Source organism: Cygnus atratus, chromosome 4, assembly GCF_013377495.2.
Source record: "Cygnus atratus isolate AKBS03 ecotype Queensland, Australia chromosome 4, CAtr_DNAZoo_HiC_assembly, whole genome shotgun sequence".
Classification (NCBI taxonomy): Eukaryota; Metazoa; Chordata; class Aves; order Anseriformes; family Anatidae; genus Cygnus; species Cygnus atratus.
Genome location: NC_066365.1, coordinates 37007103 through 37027822, shown reverse-complemented (window position 1 = coordinate 37027822; position 20720 = coordinate 37007103). Strand labels below are relative to the sequence as shown.

At 37.4% G+C, this 20720-nt stretch overlaps 1 protein-coding gene across 3 annotated transcripts in view; it reads right to left on the bottom strand.

The window, feature by feature from the left end:
* The window catches only part of CLGN (calmegin), a 28641-nt gene extending 10974 nt beyond the window's left edge, over positions 1 to 17667 (bottom strand). For 2 of the 3 annotated variants that reach the window (XM_050710427.1, XM_050710428.1), the window contains exons 1-11: positions 17545 to 17667; positions 15501 to 15538; positions 13839 to 14009; positions 12522 to 12592; positions 10182 to 10240; positions 8392 to 8533; positions 7487 to 7568; positions 4510 to 4702; positions 2338 to 2527; positions 1637 to 1750; positions 873 to 1029 (exon numbers count right to left, since the gene is read on the bottom strand). In XM_050710427.1, coding sequence (XP_050566384.1) covers positions 873 to 1029; positions 1637 to 1750; positions 2338 to 2527; positions 4510 to 4702; positions 7487 to 7568; positions 8392 to 8533; positions 10182 to 10240; positions 12522 to 12592; positions 13839 to 14009; positions 15501 to 15518 — 1197 coding nt within the window. In that variant the 5' untranslated portion in view covers positions 15519 to 15538; positions 17545 to 17667. The remainder of the gene's footprint in view (positions 1 to 872; positions 1030 to 1636; positions 1751 to 2337; positions 2528 to 4509; positions 4703 to 7486; positions 7569 to 8391; positions 8534 to 10181; positions 10241 to 12521; positions 12593 to 13838; positions 14010 to 15500; positions 15539 to 17544) is intronic. The other variant, XM_035550551.2, reaches the window with a different exon arrangement.
* Positions 17668 to 20720: the final 3053 nt, after the last annotated feature.

Sequence of the window (20720 nt, the reverse complement as noted above, 5' to 3'; positions counted from 1 at the left end):
TCATCAATACAGCATATACATTTTTCTAAGTGCACTCACTGGTCAACATTTTGTGGCCAGAAAAGGGCTCTTCTGAACTAAGTCTCTATTGTCTGGTTACCTAAGAGTGCAGAGGAACTATATCCTGTGATCCACACAGTCCCTTCAGGTATGTATAAATAAATAAGTTTATTGCACTAGTATACTCATATAAATATAAATTGACAACTACTGTAACCAGAAGCATTAGGGAAAAATTTTAGGGAAGAAAAACTCAGCCTTATGATACCTGTGCAAATTAGTTAAAGCCCTATGCTTTTTGGTTTACAAACCTGCTTAAGATCTTAAGCTAAAATAAATCAGATTCAAGTTCTCCCCAGCTGTAATTAATACAAAGTAACTCTTTCTAATACCCAGCTTTGCTCTTATATCTGGAGGGGATAATTTAATTACCCAAAATTGATGCTTCCACTAAAACAGAACTAATAAGTTAATCTGCTTACTGCAGGGTTTCATTTTTATTTTATCAAATAAAATGTATTAATTTATAATTTTCACACTTAAAACCCAGCAAAAAATAAACTAGTCCATTACATGACAACTTTATTCTAAATGAAATGCTATAGAGCATACTAAATGTGTGGTATCTGTGATACCAACTTTTAAAAGAGATTGTATTAATACAGGAAGTATTTCTGTCTAACAGTATACTTAAACAAAAAAAAATATTATAAGTAAATACATTAAAAGCTGAAAATGTTTAGTGAGGGTGTTCAGACACACCGTAAAAAATAAATACACTGTATGAAATACCAAATAAATACACTACTTTGATTTGCCTGCTTGGTTGAAGTCTGTACCTCCTTAGCAATAACCTACAATATTGCTAGTACCTGATAATTAGGATTATCTATCATAGGTGCTTTCCATTTTCCTTTATACTTTGGGTTATTCTTCATGGGACGCACCCAGATTCCGCAACCAGGTGCGGTCTCACACTTTGGATTAGGGATCTGAGGGGCTTCCCACTCCCCATCCATTTCTTCATCCCTACAGAAAGAAAGTTACAAACAACTGATTTCAGACTGATCTGAACACTAACTTTCAGTCTAAAGTTAGGTTCCATACATTTTGCTCTAACAACCTCTGAATTTATTAGATCTGCCCATAGAACTTTACCCAACAGCACAACATTTCTATAAAAAAAATAAAAATTTTTCCAGAGCACTGAAAATAAAATGTGCTAAAGCCACACGTTCATAAATACAGCATGACTGTATGTAATTATACTCCTGCAGGTGCAAACAGCTTGCAACACTTCACTGCAACATGCTTTCAGACTACAATACAACTTCATGTATCAACTTACAATGATAGGCCATGAAACAGTTTCAGTCCTTTCATCAGGTTCCTTAATATTTTGTTTTTGTTTACAGATCTTCAGAATGCAAGGCAATTATTGACATCTGTGTATTTTTCTAAAAGCAGCTCCCCAGAACAACAAATATTTGGCCATACCTTGTATGTTCCAACTTACTACATTAAAATACAATGACATTTGAGTTAAGCTCTAATCAACTCATAATTTGCCAGAGAATAGGTGGGCTTATCTACAAAATACATTAACAGACCTGCACTTATCGAATCAAGTTCTTACCAGTCCTTTGGTTTTTTTGCATTAGGGTCTGGAACATATTGTGGTTCATCATCAAGCCATCCCTCAGGCTTAACAGCATCAAGATCTTCTATTCTGGAAGGCTCATCTTCATCCCTTCAATTACAGATTAATGTTAGAAAATATATCAGCTTGACTTTAAAACAGTATTCTGTTCAGAGGACTGCAACTGGCATGAAAGGGATGATATTCAATGGCACAACAGAATTAGACACACCTATGATGAGAATTAGGCATTGATTATTTGTTTATAAATTTTGAAACTATATTTAATTTGTTTCAAGGCATTAGCCCAGAAATTGCTACCATCAACTAGCAGGTGTCAATCAGGTCTCCCCCTTTAAATTTTTCCCTTCTCTGAGATGCTATATGAACACTACTTGACACAGGAGGAAGTACGTATATAACAGTGGAAAAAAAACACAAACACAACTCTTTCTAATCTTTCAAGTATTGTAATCTTTGTTATTAACTACAACAACAGAGGGTACAAATCAGCAAAAAGCATAGTTTTTATTTCTTTCCTTAAAAGAAGACCAGATCCTTGTACCCCCACCTCAATTACATTTTTTGAATTATTATTACTTTTAGCAGTGAAACATATCCCAATTGCCATTAACAAAAACAGCCAGTCAAGTCTTTCAAAACAATAACCTGCTGTACAGATAAAATTTTGTCTCTACCAGTCATCTGGTTTGACAGCGTTGGGATCAGGTATTTTTGGTCTTTCATCCCAGTCATCAGGCTTCTTGTCAGCAGGATCCTCTATTTCTCTGGGAGGGTTTACTGGAGGAACCATATCCTCAAGGAGACTTCCTTTACTGACAACTGTTTGGTCGATTAACATTTCAAATGTATCATCTGGTTTTAGCACTAAATTAAAAAAAAAATGTATTTAAGAAAAAGTGAAACATTAATTTAACAAATTCATTTACCTTTAACCAATACCTATATAATATGCATAGACAAATAAGAGCAGACAGATCCTCACTAGCAGAGCAGGAGACAGACTCCTCACTCCATTCAGGCACTGGATCTGGACACAAAGTTCCCACTGTAGCGATGTCATGACCAGCATAAGGACTAGAAAAATGATACCTTCTGCAAATCAATTGTTGAAGCACCTCAAAACACACGCTAACAGTTTTTCAAACACCTACCACTTAGTCAAAATTCTGCTTTTTTTTTTCTTCCCCCCAAGGACAATAAAAGACAAACCTTCAACCTCAAAAGCATCTCTGCTAACAAATTACAAGTCCACACTTGAAAGCGTGAAAACACCAGAACTGTGTAAATATCACAGCTAAAGGATCATGAAAACAGTATTTTCTTTTAGATTCAAATCTCTGACAGCCAGTTCCCTCAATTTCCAGACGGTGAATAGAGAAATTTCTCTTCGAATTTTTAAAAATTTTAGCAAGTACCTGATAAATAAGGGTCATAGAATTGAGCAGTGTCAGACTCAATAACAGAAATTGGATCCAGATCCATTCTCTAATAACTGGTGAGCACATTATTAGCGCTTAACAAGAATATTTAAATGCCCATTCAACACAAGCAAGATTACTGATTTGAAGTAAATACTATTCCAGTTTTATGAAGATGGGCGACGAAAACCAGAGTAACAGACCTATAATGACGGTTTGTTAATACCTAATTAAGCTCTTGCAGCTTAAAATTTTTAATTGTATTAAAACATCAACAAACGCAAAAATTAACCCCCCGTATGATTTTAGATACAATAAAATTAATTGATTTTTCTACTTATGTTATCAGTCACAAATGCATTAGATGGTACAAAGCTGTACGGAGGTCTAGCTGAGCAATTATAATAGAATAAATGCAATTTAAGTATCTTTAATCATCATCTCTAATGAACAGCCCAAATACAGGAACACATTCGCTCCTTTACTGGAAGGACAGGATGGTGGGAAGGATTTTTGTGTTTTCTTTGGTTCTATTGCTTTGTTTCACTTATTCTTATGATCTAAAAGTGACGGTTTGTTGTAGCACACTACTGTAAGTTATTTTAAGAACAATACATTTTTCCATGGCACAGCAGTTGAGCACATCTTCCATTATTATTCCATTACTATTATTCAATGGAAGTTCTAAAGTATAGTCAATTTGGCTGGATTTGCAGTATGCCACAGATTAGCCCGTTTTCTCTGACTGCTTGTTCTTTTTCAGAAATTAGAACAAGGCAAAAAAAGGACTGAGAAATTAAACTTTCATTGCTGCTATACTGTTCATTAGAACAGAAACAGATGTCACATGGATTAAAACCAGACCAAATTTCATCTCCAGTGAAAGCAGCAACCTATCTGTTCACGCACACCTCTGCTGATGCAGGCATTAGTGGGAACTCAATGCGCAGAGGAGAGTGGTGTTCAATATGCTGTAGATCTCATTGAACTCCAGTAAACTCTTGATCCCTTCCTAGAATACTGGACTTATATATATATATAATATGTGTATATATATATATATATACACATATACATATATATATATATATATATGCACACACACATACACCTTTCTTAAGAGATTTTTTTTTATCATAGTATGTACCGAAAGTATTAATCAGTTCTTCACGTTAAAGGCTAGCCAAGGCTGGTAATGCTTTTTCCCGTGACTGAATATTACACGGCAGCATTTCAAAGCCACTTATGCCCTGCAGTTAAGCTCAGTCATTAAATCATTTAAGCCCAAATCATTAAGCAACCATCCCCCGGAATTAACAGACTATTACAAACAAAAAGCAGAGTCAAATACAAAGCTTCAGTGAACTAAGTTCAGAAACTAATTTTTAATCTGTTTTCTAATTTAAACTTGTAAGAATTAAACAATACCAAGTGTGTACAGATGAGTCTTCTTGTCCAAATAGAACTTTTTTAGGTCTACATCAGGGCGTTTTGCATGTTTTTCATCATACTCTCCAGTTTTAGGATTCTTATGTCTGAAGATAAAGTGTAGTTTGTAATCTTCTCCACATTTATCTGGTCCAAACATAATAGTATAAGGTGTTTTGTCAAAAAAGTATTCCTGTAGAAGCAAAAAAGCTGAGCATGCGTTATACCGTACATTTTACACAGTCATATTAGGTACTACTTTTCCTCCATACTGTGGCATATACACAGCATAATTCCCCTTTTCTAAAAGGTGTTTCATGAAGTATCGGCTCTAACACTGAAAACTGGTAGGGTAAATCATGAAAGAAAATGAACAGTCCCCGCGTGTTGTTGGATGCTTTCCATTCTCAGGGAGCAGTCTAACCACAGAGATCACCTAAGCTTCTTCAGGGAAGAAGAATATGCTTACTTAGACCTTATTCTTACACATTATGTGGAAATTCCTCCACAAATCAAGGCATCCAAATATCTATACCCTTCTGCACACACTACACTAAAAGATGGAAGGGAACTAGTTACTGCGCTTCATAGCAATTTAAATTTCAATAAAGACTGTAAACAGGGTATTATCCAGCATTTCAGCACTGTCTTCTTGCTCCATACTAACAATAAACAACCCTGAAAACACCAGATACAGTTTCCTTCAGAGTATGATGCATTAAGCTGTTCAGATCTTTTTTTTTTAACTAGATGATTTTTGTAGTTGGTATACGCAGCATCATGCTATATTCTTACTCAACTGCTTGAAGAAAGATCACTTGATTTCTGAAACTTTTCGTCTTTCAAGAAATATTCTAACAGAGATGTACTGTTTGATATGAGTCTGTATTTCCAAGTATGCAGCAGTTTTTGAATACAAAGTAAAACATTTTCAGTTTAGATTTAAGCACTACAGAAATGAATGCATTTTAAGTTTGGTCCTTATAACTTTAATCCTCATTTGAAAATGTCACTGTTACGAATTAACAAGAATTAATTGATTATTCCAATATGTTCAATTTTAAAGTTAAAAGGATACAAAAGAGAAAATGTTGACTCAAACCTACCAAAACAAAAAATAATAAAAAAAAATGTATAGGATGAACAATGAGCCAGGTCATAAAAAGATAAAATTTGCATTTGCAGTCTTTTGGTTCACTTTCTAGAATAAGACAACAGATGTCGGAGAATTTCAGTTTCATGTGTAACTGAGCAGAGTATCTTGGTCTCACAACTTCTTTTACAAAGTAAGATTTTTCAGTTTTAGTATCATTTACATATCTTTCCATCATGAAAGATGCCATACCTTTACTAGTTTTCCTACCATCTGTATTTTTAATACAGATCTATTAGTACTTAAGTTTGAGTACAACACACGCTGGCATACAAATTTGAGGAAAAAGGAAAAGCATTTGGAGGTTGCATTAAAGCTTTTACTTAGATATTTAATGAATGCTTACAAGAAACTTCTTACACATGCCACCATCTCTTAGACTCTTGCAGGCATACATATTATCCCTTAAAAATCACAAAAAATCTGTGTTAAGAGGTTCCTTCTGACTGCTGATTGCAGGTGAGGACAAGCAATGCCTTGAGCCTGTCCGAGCAACCTTCCCTTCCTTTTGCACATAAACAAGGCATCACACTTCACTGCAATACAGTATTGGGTAATCCGGCATCCAAACAGGTCGCTGATGATGCCACCTCCCCTCAAGCTAGCAATTCTATCATTTTAAGTTTGCTCAATAAACAACTACAATGCTGTTCTGCTCAGTACTTACAATGTTGTAGCTTCATGGGTCAAGGCAGCGATGGTAGATATGTTCAGACATCTCAGGAATAAAAGCACAGATGGAAAATCTCACCCAGGGAGAAAATTATGAGTTCTCCCCACACTTGTGTTTCCAAGTTTTTTTTTTAAGACTAGTCTCTATTGCTTTTCCTGTTAACTTGCCTTTCCACCTTACCAAATCTTATTGAGCAAACAGGATAGCTTGATGCATCTCAAAACCAACAATTTCTAAAGCCAATACTAGCTGTAACTGCGATTGCCTCATCAACTTCTGTCTGAATGTTGTCTAGTACCGAATGTTGGGTCAACACCACCAACTAGCTTCAAAACCGTAGCGTAGGAGCTACGGTAGTCAGCTTTTGAATGGCCAGAGCAATCTGCTTCATGATTGGAAGTACCCTTACCATTTTTGAATCCTGACAATATTTTGAATCCAGACTGGTCATTCCAAGTCTATCCAAATACGTAAAACTATTCTGTAACTGCTACTATGTACGTAAAGCATCAACTTTACACCTGATTATTGAGAGCGTCCCTGGTAAGAGAAATTCTTCCCCACATGGAGACACTTCATTACTTGCAGTTCCTAAATCCACATTCTATCCCTCTCTGAGGTGACATGCTGTATGCCATGCAGTAAAAAAAATTGTTTCACAAGTTATGAGTTGAAATTCTATGGCTTGTGTTATTGCAAAAAGGCAGACTAAACAGATACAAAACTCCATTGTCCTAGATATAAGACTAATAGTTAACATAATATCACTCGTACAGAACTAGGAGTATGTTAATCCATACACTGCTCGCTCTGACCTATGGAAATTCACATTTTGAGATTTGTATGAACATAGATTTTAACAGTGTACTTTAAGTTTCAGACTACCTGCATTTTTCATTAAAATAAATGGTAATTTTAACAAGAATAATGTTATCAAATATTCCAGTAAAATGCACAACTATGAAGGCTTTGTATATATACAAACTATAATATATATACGATTATCTTGCCTAATCTTCTGATTAAACATTCAGGAAGCTTTTTAGAACTTAGAATACACTAAGAATTAATCTCCTAATGACACTGCACAAGAACAATTATGCATTCCTCAAATGAGCAACCAACAGTAAACATTACGTAAGAGGACATACCAGATTCAAGTCATTACTACTGGAGAGAAGTTTAATATATGCACCACCACAGTCAATGCCTTCTTGAAAATTCACTTCATATCTGAGCAAAGAGCAAGTTAAAAAAACATTCCATATCAGACAAATACAAATTCAATTCTGACCTCCAGAATGAGAAGAATACATTAATATCATCAATTAGTCACTACTTTTTTTATTAGTCATTACTGTCAAAACGTTTCTACGTGACCAAACAGGTTTTAGTTGCCACACAAACTAATACAGCAATGACATCAGCCAAAAAAAGCCACAGTAACATTTGATACTGTTGGTATCACCAGTAAGAAAAGTTTCAAAGCGGTATTGATCAACATGCAAAACACCAAAGAGAAGCAGAAATCAGGAATAGTTCTAAAATGTTTGTGCTGTCTTTGAAATGGCCCATATAACACGCTGAATTTAGCTGGAGGAGTTACCTGGATGTGTCTGTAAGTACAACAAATCAAGTCTGTTATCAGAAAAAAAAAGTCCTATTGCCATGACACTCATCATCACGAATACTGGTATAATACTTGCAAGATTCAGGTTTTACTGATCTACACAGAAATACTCTGCAAATGTAAAAACACTGTACTCAAATTACATGATTTAGATCTTTTAGATCTAAGACCGAAAATTGATTAGCTTTTTAAGAAATTTTATAAAGTATTAATTTCTGTCCAAAATATTTTACAAGAGTTTAAATACCACTTCTTAACACCTGTATTACAATTTTTCTTGATTATTATATCATTCATACTTACAGTTCTGGTAGCTCTGGATATGAAGCCAATGCTACATGAAAGACAGTATTTTTTACAAAGATTTACATTTTCTTGACTTAATGAATAATAAAAATTAAGTAAAAAATCTGAGAGAATACTTACTGAACAATCAAAGGTTTATTATCAAAAATAAATGCCTTTGTTAGCATAGTTGATATTGCATGATGCTTTGCCACCGATTTTAACACTAATCCTCTGTCTCCAGGTACTGTGTTTTCTTTCAGCTCTTCTACTTCCCATCTTCCTAAAACAAACAAACATAAAATCTTTGAAAACAAAATTAGGCAGAAGTCAAGAAACTGTACGCTTGTAGAAAGTAAAGAGTTAACAGTATATTATAATTGCCAAAGTAGAGAAGTCACCTTGACATTTGATGTCAAAGTTAGAAGTTAAATAATAATCATCCAATTCAATACCAATAATTCTACTCTGGATACAATTATACATGCTCAGCCTACCCTTCTCCATACTTTAACTGCTCTAAACATTAACAGCACTAAATAAAAAAAGAATGTTCATGGCACACAAATCTGATGCTCACACCTTTCTATTGATACACTGATCCAGTGTTTTAGGCAGTACTTTTCAAGAATTAGAAACCATTAGGATTCCAATTCACAGTTAAGACCGTAAAATAAAATCCATCTAATGTAATGGTTTGGCTCAGCCAGCAAGGAAGGAAGAAAGCTTAGGGAAAAAGACTGTAAGGAATATGGCAAGTAGAACAAGCAACAAGAAATGACAAGGTTCTGCTTTCAAGTAGACGTTTCTAGCACAGAGAACAAAACACCCTTCCATAACTGTTATAACCAAATGAAAGAAAGTTATCAAAACCTCAACTTCACGCATAATAAAAAAATTTTGATTAAAAAAAGCTGGCCATGTACCCCTAAGTAGGAAAGAACCATGTCCTTACCGTAATCCACCATGTAACAATGAAATTAATTAGAATAACTTATACATTTAACATAGGATATTTTTACATCCCAATTTTTTTCTTTATTATACAATCCTGTAGCACGCGTGAATATCCACTGAATTTCTGATTAATTGCAATACTGTACAAAGGAATCAAGAATACAGTTTAGATAGAGAGGGACCTATATTTTGAATATGCATAGCTCTACACAGAAAAGCCCACTCTCTCATTTCACCAGAAAGGTATTGGTTCTAGCCAGTTAAGATAATGCCCGCTTTCAGTATTTTAAAGATAGCAAATGTGTAGCACACACATTCCTTGCTACTTCCAGCCTAGGAATGTATGAGTCAAATACAAGCCCAAATGACAAAAATCATCCAAACAACTTTTTCATTTTCACTTTCCAATTATTTTTTATTTTCTTTAGAAAACTATACGAATAAATTGTACAAGAACCACTGGAGAATCCTACACTCAAGCACAGACAATCTGACAAAAGTATTCAAAAAAACCAACACTCATTCAGTTTCAATTTTTTTTTTGTTTCAGAGGCTAAGCTTTGAGATCAACAGCTGCATCAGTAGGAGATGCAAAGACATAGAACAGGCTGCTTTAGAAATGTGCTTAACAACTGAAATTGAAGTGGTAAATATCTGACAATTTCAGGAAAATGTAGTTCTCAAGAGGCACTGTTCATAAACAATTAATACTGAATATTCAGATGTCAGAATGTATTTTAGTACATCAGAATAAAATTACTGCGATGACAGAAATATTTATCTCCATGGTAAGTAACCAAACAAGCAACCTTTCATATCTCAGTTTCAGGGTAACAGTCATTATACAAAGTAAGATACTGTTGATCTATGTCATCTAGGTTTTCAAAGGTAAGTTCAGTGCAAGGGATAGTTATTTCTCAAAAAGCAACAGAACATCAGAAACTATAGTGAAAGTAAACACCAAAAAGGCTTACCATCATATTTAGCAATGTTATCATCCGTGTCTTCTTTCTTGGTTTTAGACAATATCCACCTAAAACAAAAAGTGTACTAGTCATTCAACTACACATGCAAAGCTGTATTATTTAGCAAGCACAGGAAAAACAGATTTAGCTGCTAGGATGTCAATCTGTGACACTGATTTTGACAGTCAGCATCACGGAACTTTGTGTAATTTAAGGAATGTGAAACAAAAAATTGAAGTGTTAGTCTAATACAACATTGATTTTGAAATATTTCCTAAGAATCTAAATGAATATACAATTATAACTCTAAAGTAATTCACATTTACTCTGAATAATCTTCAGTTTTATCTACAAGCTGAGGCTGACAATGTAACGCTATTACGTGAGCATGTAACTTGAAATAATACTTGAAGTAATACTTGAAAATAGCAAAGTTCACGTGTAAAGCCTTCAATGTGATAAAGAAGAGCAAAAAATCACTCAAACAAACCTTAACTCTATCTGATATTAAGAGTATCAGTGCACAGCAGAGGAGGGAGGGAACAAACAAAAGTATCCAAATGACAAGTGCAATTATGCACTAAGCAGATTCGAATTTTATCGCACACGGGGATTATAACAGAGCAAACAAACTCCTGATCTCCTTGACAGATCTCCTGGAACAAGGCGGATGCAGCTTACCAAAATCAGCTCACCAAAAATGAAGATATGCGCACACCCTGTACAAAATGCTCATTTGGAGAAAAAAGAAAAGGCAATCCAGCCTCATCCGGTCATACAGTGGTTCTATCCCGAGCCATGCACAGGAATGTCTTAAGCCAACAGTGTTGCTGAACTCTTCCTTGTATCAACTACAATGCTATATTCTCATAATGACTTCTGTAAAGAACTAATTTCATTCATTCTGAACGACTCTCTGCATGGAGTATGTCAGGGAAGAATACTTTTTCTTTCCTGCTTGAATTTCAGACAGATCTGTGTTAACAGAGATGCTGGAAAAGCACCACAGTATAAATAGCAAACTAGATCCCTGGTCTTCCTCTGGAAAGCCCAATGCTAAAATAACTAACACTAATCAAAGTTTCCAGTTGTTTGGTTTTTTTTAAACCACCATTTTCACCTTTTCTTTTTAATCGTTTTTCCTACCATCACTGGTACTGCTTTTGTATTGCACTTCTTAACATTTAGAAGTGACATGCTGAAGGTGAGAATTTTATAAAAAATTATTTTCTTTCTACATGTGGTCTAAATATGTAACAAAAATGAAAAAAAAAATCTAAGAACATAATGTGAGAAATGACAAATCCATGTTCAGTGGCCTGAAGTTCCCTGTAACCCTGCAGAAAAGAACAGTAGAAACAATTGGGAAAAGGGAGTAAGATTCAGTCTTATGAAAGTTACTGGTGCCTGCTACCATGCTATTTGGTTTCAAGTTTATGTTGTGCATCCTCAGCAGACAGGTGTCTTATGATAGTTTACCTCACACCTACAGTTGTTGCATCATCCTGTCTTTTCACAGGAAGACAAAAATAGGCAGCTTTAAATTCTATGATAAAGATGTATCTTACTGCATCTCCTTTCACCTCTGGCTGCCTCTTCATGGGAGCTGGGTTTTGTTCTTTTAATAACATGCAAATATACCTTTTTTCATGATTCCTTGCAAAACAAGGTATTTTGTCCACCCACCCAGTAGCAGTTACACCTTACATTGCTGTAGTGGTGGAAGAAAACTTAAAAAATGCAGATGACAAATATTTCTGGCTTAAGAACTGTTGACCTAAACCTCAATATTTTTCTGAAATATCAGCGCAGTGTGGTCAAACTACCTAGGAACATTTCAGCAATCATATAAATATCTAATTCCTCTCGATAGTATAAAAGCACAACGGGAAGCAGTACAATAAATCAATTATCTACAGTCCTCCCCAACAGAGTTTTTAATCTATAATGCAGAGAAGTGCTGCCTCCTTCTTGCACATATCTAAGTGTACATGAAGAAGAAATAGTTTGCTAACAATTTCTGACTTTTTAAGCTACTGCAGTGTAATGCATCTCACCTTGTAGTTCACTTTTAATTCAACTGGCATTGCATTATTTTTTTTAACATCCATAAATCCAGAGTCTATTTCAGGTTTCGTTATATCACAAAATATAGCTACATGCCTGAAACATCAACTGTTTAGCTTAACCTTATGAAGAAATTGGAGCAAGTATGACCACCCTTCTCAATTCTAAACCCTGTACTTTTTTTTTTGAATGTACTAGCAGAAAAATGAATATAAAATAAGTCCTGCCACTGTAAGTTAAATTGCTGAAATTAGAAGTTTGTAAGTTTAAGATGCAGCTTACCCTGTCAATACTCCATCAAAGGTTTCTGTAAAATACACTTCCCCAGTTGGCTTTGGCGTCTGGTATACAATCTAAAAGACATTTACAGATATATCATAAACTACAATTTTTCAATTGAAATACACTATCATACCTCTGGAAGCAGTCCACCCAGCCAGACCACCAGAGTTACAACTAACAGAATAAAACACTCTTTCCCTGGGGCCCTCTCATTTCTACAGTTCAGGTGCATTCCTCTAACAGTGCGCAATTTCATATCCGTGAAGCTTCGTGCGACCAGGAGACAGCGATGAATAGCACAGAAACAAATCAAGACTCTGAGCAAGGACTCTTAAAAGGCAGGAGGGTCTCACGGTTTCATTTCTAGTGATATGTTTATGATGGTTAAAGAGGCTGCTAGGTTAGTTTTAGACTCACTCTCAGGTATCAGAAAAACACTTTTCCCCAGTTTTTGAAAACTAAATGGTGGTCCTCCTACTAAACACAGTACAGAGCTCAAATGCACACAGGGTTATCAGCAGTTGTTTCATCTCTGTTTTTGTGCCCTAGCAGCTTAACATCTTCGAAAGCACCTGCAGAAAGTTTCAGATACTATGATAAAAGCATAGACACAGCTTAAAAATTTGCTTTTTGTGGTCAAAGCTCATAACTGAAGTACCGTTACACACCTTGTGCATAACATAAAAACACAGAAAATTTACACAACTTGCTCCAGTTTTCTGCTTCCTATTTTTTAATTCACATGGTTCCATTTTTTTTTTTTTGGTTTTCCTATCTACTTGGCACATTACAGTTGGGCTATACAGTTAAAAAAAATAGAAAAAAAACAGCCTATGACTGTTGTGCAAACCTATTATGAAGTACAACACAACAAATGCAGAAAGATTTTTTAGGAACAAAGACCATCTTAAAAGGCAGATGTGACTGATGAAATTAAGAAACCAATCTAAATGAAAAATGTCAATAAGCCCAAGGTGCTTTCTTCTCTAGTAATGACACGTTAGGCTGCAGGGTATATTATCCATCAAGGAGGACTTCAGACACCAGGTTCCATACCTAGAGTGAAAGACCAGCAAGACCTTCTTCGTGACTATCGACCACAGGTGGGAGATCTGATTTTGCATTTGGCATAGTAGGATCCTTAAGGCATACACAACAAATGAAAAACTCAGTCTGGTGAGTTTGACACTCATCGAGTTGTCAACTGTATATTGACTTGCTCTTTTTAAAATAAATTTGTGCACTGATTCTTCTACTAGTTACAACTACGTAACTTAAAATTAAACAAGCTTTAGCTAAAGGCATCTATAATCTTACCCCTAAGGAAGATTCATCTTTGTCAACATCAGCTTCTTGAGATTGTTTGTCAAAATCCTCCACTTCAACATCTGCTCCCAAAATTTCTTCGTTTTCCATTTCTGCAGTTACTGAGCTAATTATCAGGAGACCCAAGCACAGCCAGTCCCACTGAAAATGCATCCTGGTTATCTGAAGAATTGAAAGTTTTAAATTACAAGTATTGTTGGGGGGATATTATCAATATTAGTTCAATTTTACCCAAGATTTTATCTAGAAGAGAAAAAAAACTAGGCAGGTAACTAACTCAACCTCTCAATCTGTACTGCTATGAAAAAGAGAAGATTGTTGTCCAGATGCGTTTGCTTCACATCCGTAAGCTAAAATACATGCAAATGCCGTTTTACATTGAAGTACGCAATGGTTTGGAGCAGTGCAATTCCAAGCATGTGCCTACGCAAGTTTTCTTAAAGGTCTTGCCAAAAGTGCTTCTTTCTGAACTTGCTTTTGTCTGCATTTGGAAACAGAAGGAAGACAGACTCCAGATACCATTGCGTAGGTGTTTATCCTTTGATTGTTAATTTCTATCCACAGAGAGCTTAAAAAGAAAGACAAATACTGACATTTAGTCAGTTACTGTAAGGCATTTTCAAACCTTGCATTATTTGGCCATCAGTGCTCACGCTAAATATTCTGCTACTCACATGCTTTCTGTGCCTTAAAAAGCAGTCACCCTTTTAAGCTGGATCATCGCTCTTCAGAGATTGCTTGTTTACTACTACAAACCCTAAGTACCACAGCAACTCCAGATACTGTCTTATATTCTGGAAATCTTAGTTCCTCTCTTTCTTCCTGGCTTTATCAGATTTGCTAAGCAATGCAAACATTAGAAGCGCCCTAGTAATTATTTATCTATTTACAACATCTGCTAGTTCTATCAAGCAATGCATATAGAGATCAAATAGTGTCAAGGCAAAAAAATCCACATCCCAACAGAGATGTCCAAAAAAGAAAACTAATTCTTTTTTCCTTATTCATTTTAAGATCTATTCATTTAATATTGACTGTACTGACTACATCTAAAGCTAAAAGTAAACTGTTTCAGGCACTAGTACTAGACACTATGTCAACATCACTTTGAACATAAAAAGCCTCACCTCTTGGGACAGACACCTATTTTCCACAAAACTGTATCAAATTATGTTACCTTTTTTTTTTTTTTTTTTCAACTAATCTGTGCCATTCTTTGCTTTGGATCCTTTCCATCTGTTTTGTTTAAGAATAGCAAGTCTATGGTTTGCATCATTATGTTAATAGCTGAGAAATCTTAAGTCTTCCGCAAATTTTACTATTTTTTAAAGAAAATCTTAGTTAAAAAACTACAGAGATTGTTGATTCATAGACCTCTCTCGCCAGTTCTAGAACTTGAAATATTCTTGCCCTATTCTTGACTTTAAGTCATTCAGCTTGTCACATGTGAACGTTCAACTTCACGGTGTGTTTTTGAAGACCTCTGTCTGGAGGCTATCGCACTCAGTTTTACCATGCCCATTTTATTGCTCTTAATCATCACAGTAAGACAAACAGTTAAGCAATGTCACATCACACGTTACTCCTTCGCTCCACTACAGCTGCATGTATTAATTAGGTATTAGAATCAACTTTTCGCATGAACTTGCCTACCTTAAGGTAGTTTGTCATGCAGTTCTGCTCCTTTTCTCCTAAAGCAGATGAAGATAAAAAGCAGACACACGTTCATCAACACAATTCAGTTGCGTTTTATGTATGATACAAAATGCCTACTTTCACTTCAATAGCTGTAATTTATTATAACTAGCCTCTATCCATTATTTTCATACACGGACAAGCAAGAGCATCCAAGAAATTGCCTTTCCACACAGTTCCCTTCCAAAACTCCTGATGCCTTCAACATGCTGTGCTTTTTCATGTCACTCAAGCCTAACTATATAGCAACTCACCGATCCTAGCCAAGGACATTCCTAATGTCATTCAGTCTTCAATCACATCTCTTAGTTTCCCTTCAACAAGGGAAAGTATACTTTTTTGACTCACCCCAAATTAAGATATTCCAGAAACACTGAAATCCAATACCATGAACAATTAAGTTATCACTTAATTGCCAGATAGGGACAAACCCAAACAAAACCATTAAATCTTTTAATTTTTGTGAATTTTTCATAACCACAGTCTTACAACGATAAATCTTTAAGCCAAAGAGCTTATGGACTCAAAATATTATACATTTAATAAGAAAGTCCACTAGATTTTAAAGATTAATTAGCATATGAACATCCATGAAAATCTTCAGACCTGTAATTTTAAGCTATTTTGTATAGCTTGGTTTCCTTACTATGGGAACACGGGTAACTACAGTGCTTCTACACATCATAAGAGACACTCGAGCCAAGGGTACTGCTGTAGAGCAGGCTCTTGGGACCAGCGGCAGTGCTGCAACACTGGCATATTATTGCCTCTGAAGTAATAAGCCACTGTCTGTGGGACGTGTGCTAGACAACAGTACAAGACAACAGGCATAAATTGAAGGAAGGAAAGTTCTGTTTGGGTATTAGCAATTTTTTCCCAATGATAGCAGCCAAGCAGTGGGTCAGGCTGCCTAGGGTGCAGCCTCAGCCCTTGGTACTCTCCAGCACAGAGGGGATAAAGCCCTAAGTGTTCAGCCTGAGGGTCCGGCCTCAGAGTTGGCCGTGCCGTGAGCAGTGGGCTGGAGCCCTTCCCACCTGGTTTGATTTCTACAGCAGGCTGTGGAGCACAAGTACGGCAATTCGGACCTCTGTGCCATGGCCTTTAGTGTACTCTACACGTGCCATGAAATTAATGGCATCACAGTTGTTATCCCACTCGATGCGGAACCAAACAAAAGTCAGGATCTTTAACGTGACTGGTAACTCGTACTTAGAAGAGGGTCAAGCCTTCCTGAAACCACCTCCTCAAGCAGAGGGCAGCAAGGCTGCCATTAACATTCTTCCTCGCCCAATAGCTTAAAGCTCCCGCAGCCACCAGCAGCACAGGGGGGCAAATACCAACTCCACCCAGGGCAATGGAAAGGGTGGGTTTGTGCGCCTGTAACCGTGTGCCGCCGCCTTATCCCTCCCCGATACAGTTACGTGGGCATCAGCCGGACCCAGTGGGAACTGCTCCACGAAAACCACTCAGGAGCTCTCCCCCAAAGTTCTATTTCCCCGTACGCTGGGGGCACATGGCACCTTCCTGTCTCTTGCGTTAGAGATGCCGCGTGAGAACAGCGACAGCGGGATTCAGTTCGGCTATTTACACGGGTGACCTTCCGCGCTATTTCACCGCTCCCGCTGGCTCGAGTAAAACCTCTAGGAAGAGGCTTTCGATTAAAAACGAATAAAAACAAGGAGGGAGCCACCCCGCTCCCCGCAGGCTGCGGGCACACGGCCGTCACAAGACCACGAAGGGCCGCCCGCACCCGGGGGGCGCCGACACCCCCCTCAGGACTCCCCTCAGGACGCCGCGGGGAGGGGGGGGGGGGGGAGCCCAACGGCCGCCAACGGCCGGCGCGTGAGGAGCCCCCCCCACTCGCCACGCGCGCGCCCTCCCCTAACGGCCGCCACAGCCCCCCCCCCCCCCGCCCCAGTTACAAAGCGCGTCCCCGCGCAGCGCGCGCGCCCCCCGCCGCCGGGCCCTGCCGGTGAGCTCGTGCCCGCGGCCCGCCGGTTACCGCATCCCCTCCGAGCCCGGCCGCTGTCCCCCAGCGCATCCCCGTCCGCGCATGCGCCCTCCTGGGCTCCCCTCGCGGGCGCCCGGCAGCAGGTGCCGCGGCTCGCGGCGCCGACGCCAAGCGGCGGCCGGGTCGCGGGGCGGGGCCACCGGCGGCGGGGGGGGTGGGGGGTGGCAGGTATAAAAGCCCGACAAGATGGTGGCACCGAGGGGAGAGCGAAACGTGCGCTAAATGCTCTGCCCTGGCTGGGGGAAAATTGTTAGGAGAAATGGCGCATTTTGTCAAATTGGCATTTAAAATTGTAAATGCGTGCTCCAGTGTGGACTTTTCAAGATCAACCACTGTCATAGTCACTGGGATTTTAAACGTACTCACTGTGGTAACCGTCATGCTCCACACACCTTTGATCATTTACCAGGCTATTCAAAGCCAAGGTCTTTTTTCATTGCTAATTGAAACGATTTAGGTCAAATTAACAAAACCCTTTACTGAAATGGAGATAGTCAAGCAATCTAACCTGGGTTCCAGGAACAGTAAAGCAGAGGGACCACCCTGTGATTCTATGATTCTGGACACTGTACAAGTTGAGAGAATTTAGAACATGACACATGGCAGCAATGTGTAAAATGTGGAGATGGCACAGGGAAAAGCAGTTCCTTGAAGGACCACTAGGAACTTCTTGGCACCAGAGCCGTGCAGCTAGTGACAAACCAGATCAGGGTTCGTAGTGTTTTCATGTAACATTGCGTCATTCAATTCACATCATCAAAGAAGGCCTCCTCTCCAAAAGCTGTACCGGTTCCGTTTTACATTATTTGATTCTTACCACGTCCAGGAAACAGTCTTATGGACGTAATGGCTATGTCCCATACAAAATACTTTATAACTTGAGGTAATTTTTATAGATGTCTCCATTTGGTTTTTCTACCACATACCAGTTTGCTAACTAGCCTAAATAACTCAAATAACTCAGAACTGTTTGGAATTAACATTAGAACATGTAATTTCAACTGTCAATCCAAATGCTTTTTTTGCCCTCCGCCCCCCCCCCCCCTTTGGTGATATTCCACCTTTCAAGCATTATAAGGTCAGTGTAAACTAATGCAGAAGCTTCAAACTTGGTTATATTTCTTGACAGCATCATCAAAACTTATGACTGCTACAGATCATTTCAATTATGAGCTCTAAAGATCAATGTAAATATCACAACTTAAACAGTGTATATTTATGTCATAGAAAAGCCACACCATCTCTTCTCTTATTAAGGTGTAGCTAATACTGATCAGAAGGATCTTTTAAGCCTTAATTCAAATCCTTATTAAATGTATTTTTCTGAAATGGTACCATACTCCTACAGAATCTTCAATCTTCAGACAACTCTAGCTAAAAAGGAAGGGGGGAATGTTCTTATGCATTCCATCATGAAAAAAGACAGATGAAAACTATCCTTGCAGCTTGAAATACACATATATCCTTTTAGAAGTAAATGGAGAATTCAAGAATTCTGCTCACTGCAGAATTCATTGTTAATATTCCTACTGTTCATTGTAAGGCATCTATGAAAGATACATCTGCAATCTTCCATTCATGAAAATAAATAATATTCGTTAAAAAAAAACAAGCTGAAACACAGGAATCTCAGAGAAGACAGTTTGTGTAACCAATAGGACAGCTAACAGATGTATGATAGAGCAATGCAAAAAGTAAATGTTGGGGAAAATTAAGATCTTTGTGTATGGGATGCTATCCCAAATATCCAATATCCAATGGGATGCAAATGGGAGAGAGAATTTCAAATTCAGTAAGCAAATCCATCTTCAACTTTAGATTAAATCTCTCCTAATTAATTTTAATAGATATTCCTTCTGAGTCTAGTCTCTTCCCAGTGTAAATCTATCCTCCATTTGCATTTAGAGGAGATGTGTACTTGTATTTAGCTGCACAAAGAGTCACAGTAACACTGATGAGATTAGGGCTCACATAATTAATGGAAATAAAAACATTTAAAAAAATCAGTAAAGCCAAGTTCATAATTGCCTTTTGTATCAGAAACAAATGTTACCAGTTCCCTTTCAAAAGTCCCTCAAAGGATTTAAGACAAGAATAGAGTCATACTGCTCAGAGAAACAAATAACTGCACTTCAGTGGAAATCAAAATGGGTACAATAAACCATCATTAGTATTGAATTAGCTTGCAAAATGGGCTTTCTTCCCACATATGCATTTAACCTGATTACGAACGTGTAAAATGAGGTAGCCAATATTTTGGAGACCGTGTATTAAACCACATGAAAATACTGAAGTAGAATATCCTAATGAAAGAGGTCAGTGATCTGGTATGGAACCTGAAATGCCTCTTAAGAGAGTTGTTTTTTTAACTTACTGTCTTTGTTTTGTAAGTTAATCACAATGTCTATGGTATAAAAACAGTCATATGCAAAGTTAAAGGATGTTCTGTATCCCCTAGGTCAGTTACCTGAACTGAAAATTCTCTTGAGGAGCCCTTAATCTGGCCTTAGGGACGTGGTGTGTGAAGGTGCGTGCAGGTTCAGTACAGCTTATTAAATGGAAAACCACAGGTAGGAACTTCCTTTCAGGATCAAAAGGCTACATAAATATACAAATATTCTGTAACCATTCCATGCATAACAGAGATTGTTATGAACACACAGCTAATTGTTGACATTAACATGCAAAAGAACATAAGTATACTTCTATTACACTGTTCTCTTAAACTTACTAGGGCTGTAGCACTCATAACTTAGTTATCAATTCTTCAGTGAAAATCCAGAGTTCATCTCACAAGGTTCCTTCGATTTTGTAGAGGAGCTGAGGTTCTACAGACTGGGCAAAAAACCTCTCCACTCCATAAAGCACAGGGAAGAATGGGGACTAAGCAAAATTTTACTCAACAGTGCACAAGCAAGCATTTGTTATTTACTCTTTCAACATCTGCAAATCTCATTTACATCAAAGCGTATTCGATGATTGCAATGGTTAGGTAAAATATGTAAAAACTGAAACAGCATAAATGAAGTACATAGCTGGATGTACAGAATGAAAAAAAAAATACGTATACAAAAGTCCAGTCACTTCCTAATATAATTTCAGGTACTCTGATAAGCTCTTTGGAATTACCCTTCAACAGTTAGAAATTTCATTTCACTGTGAAAATA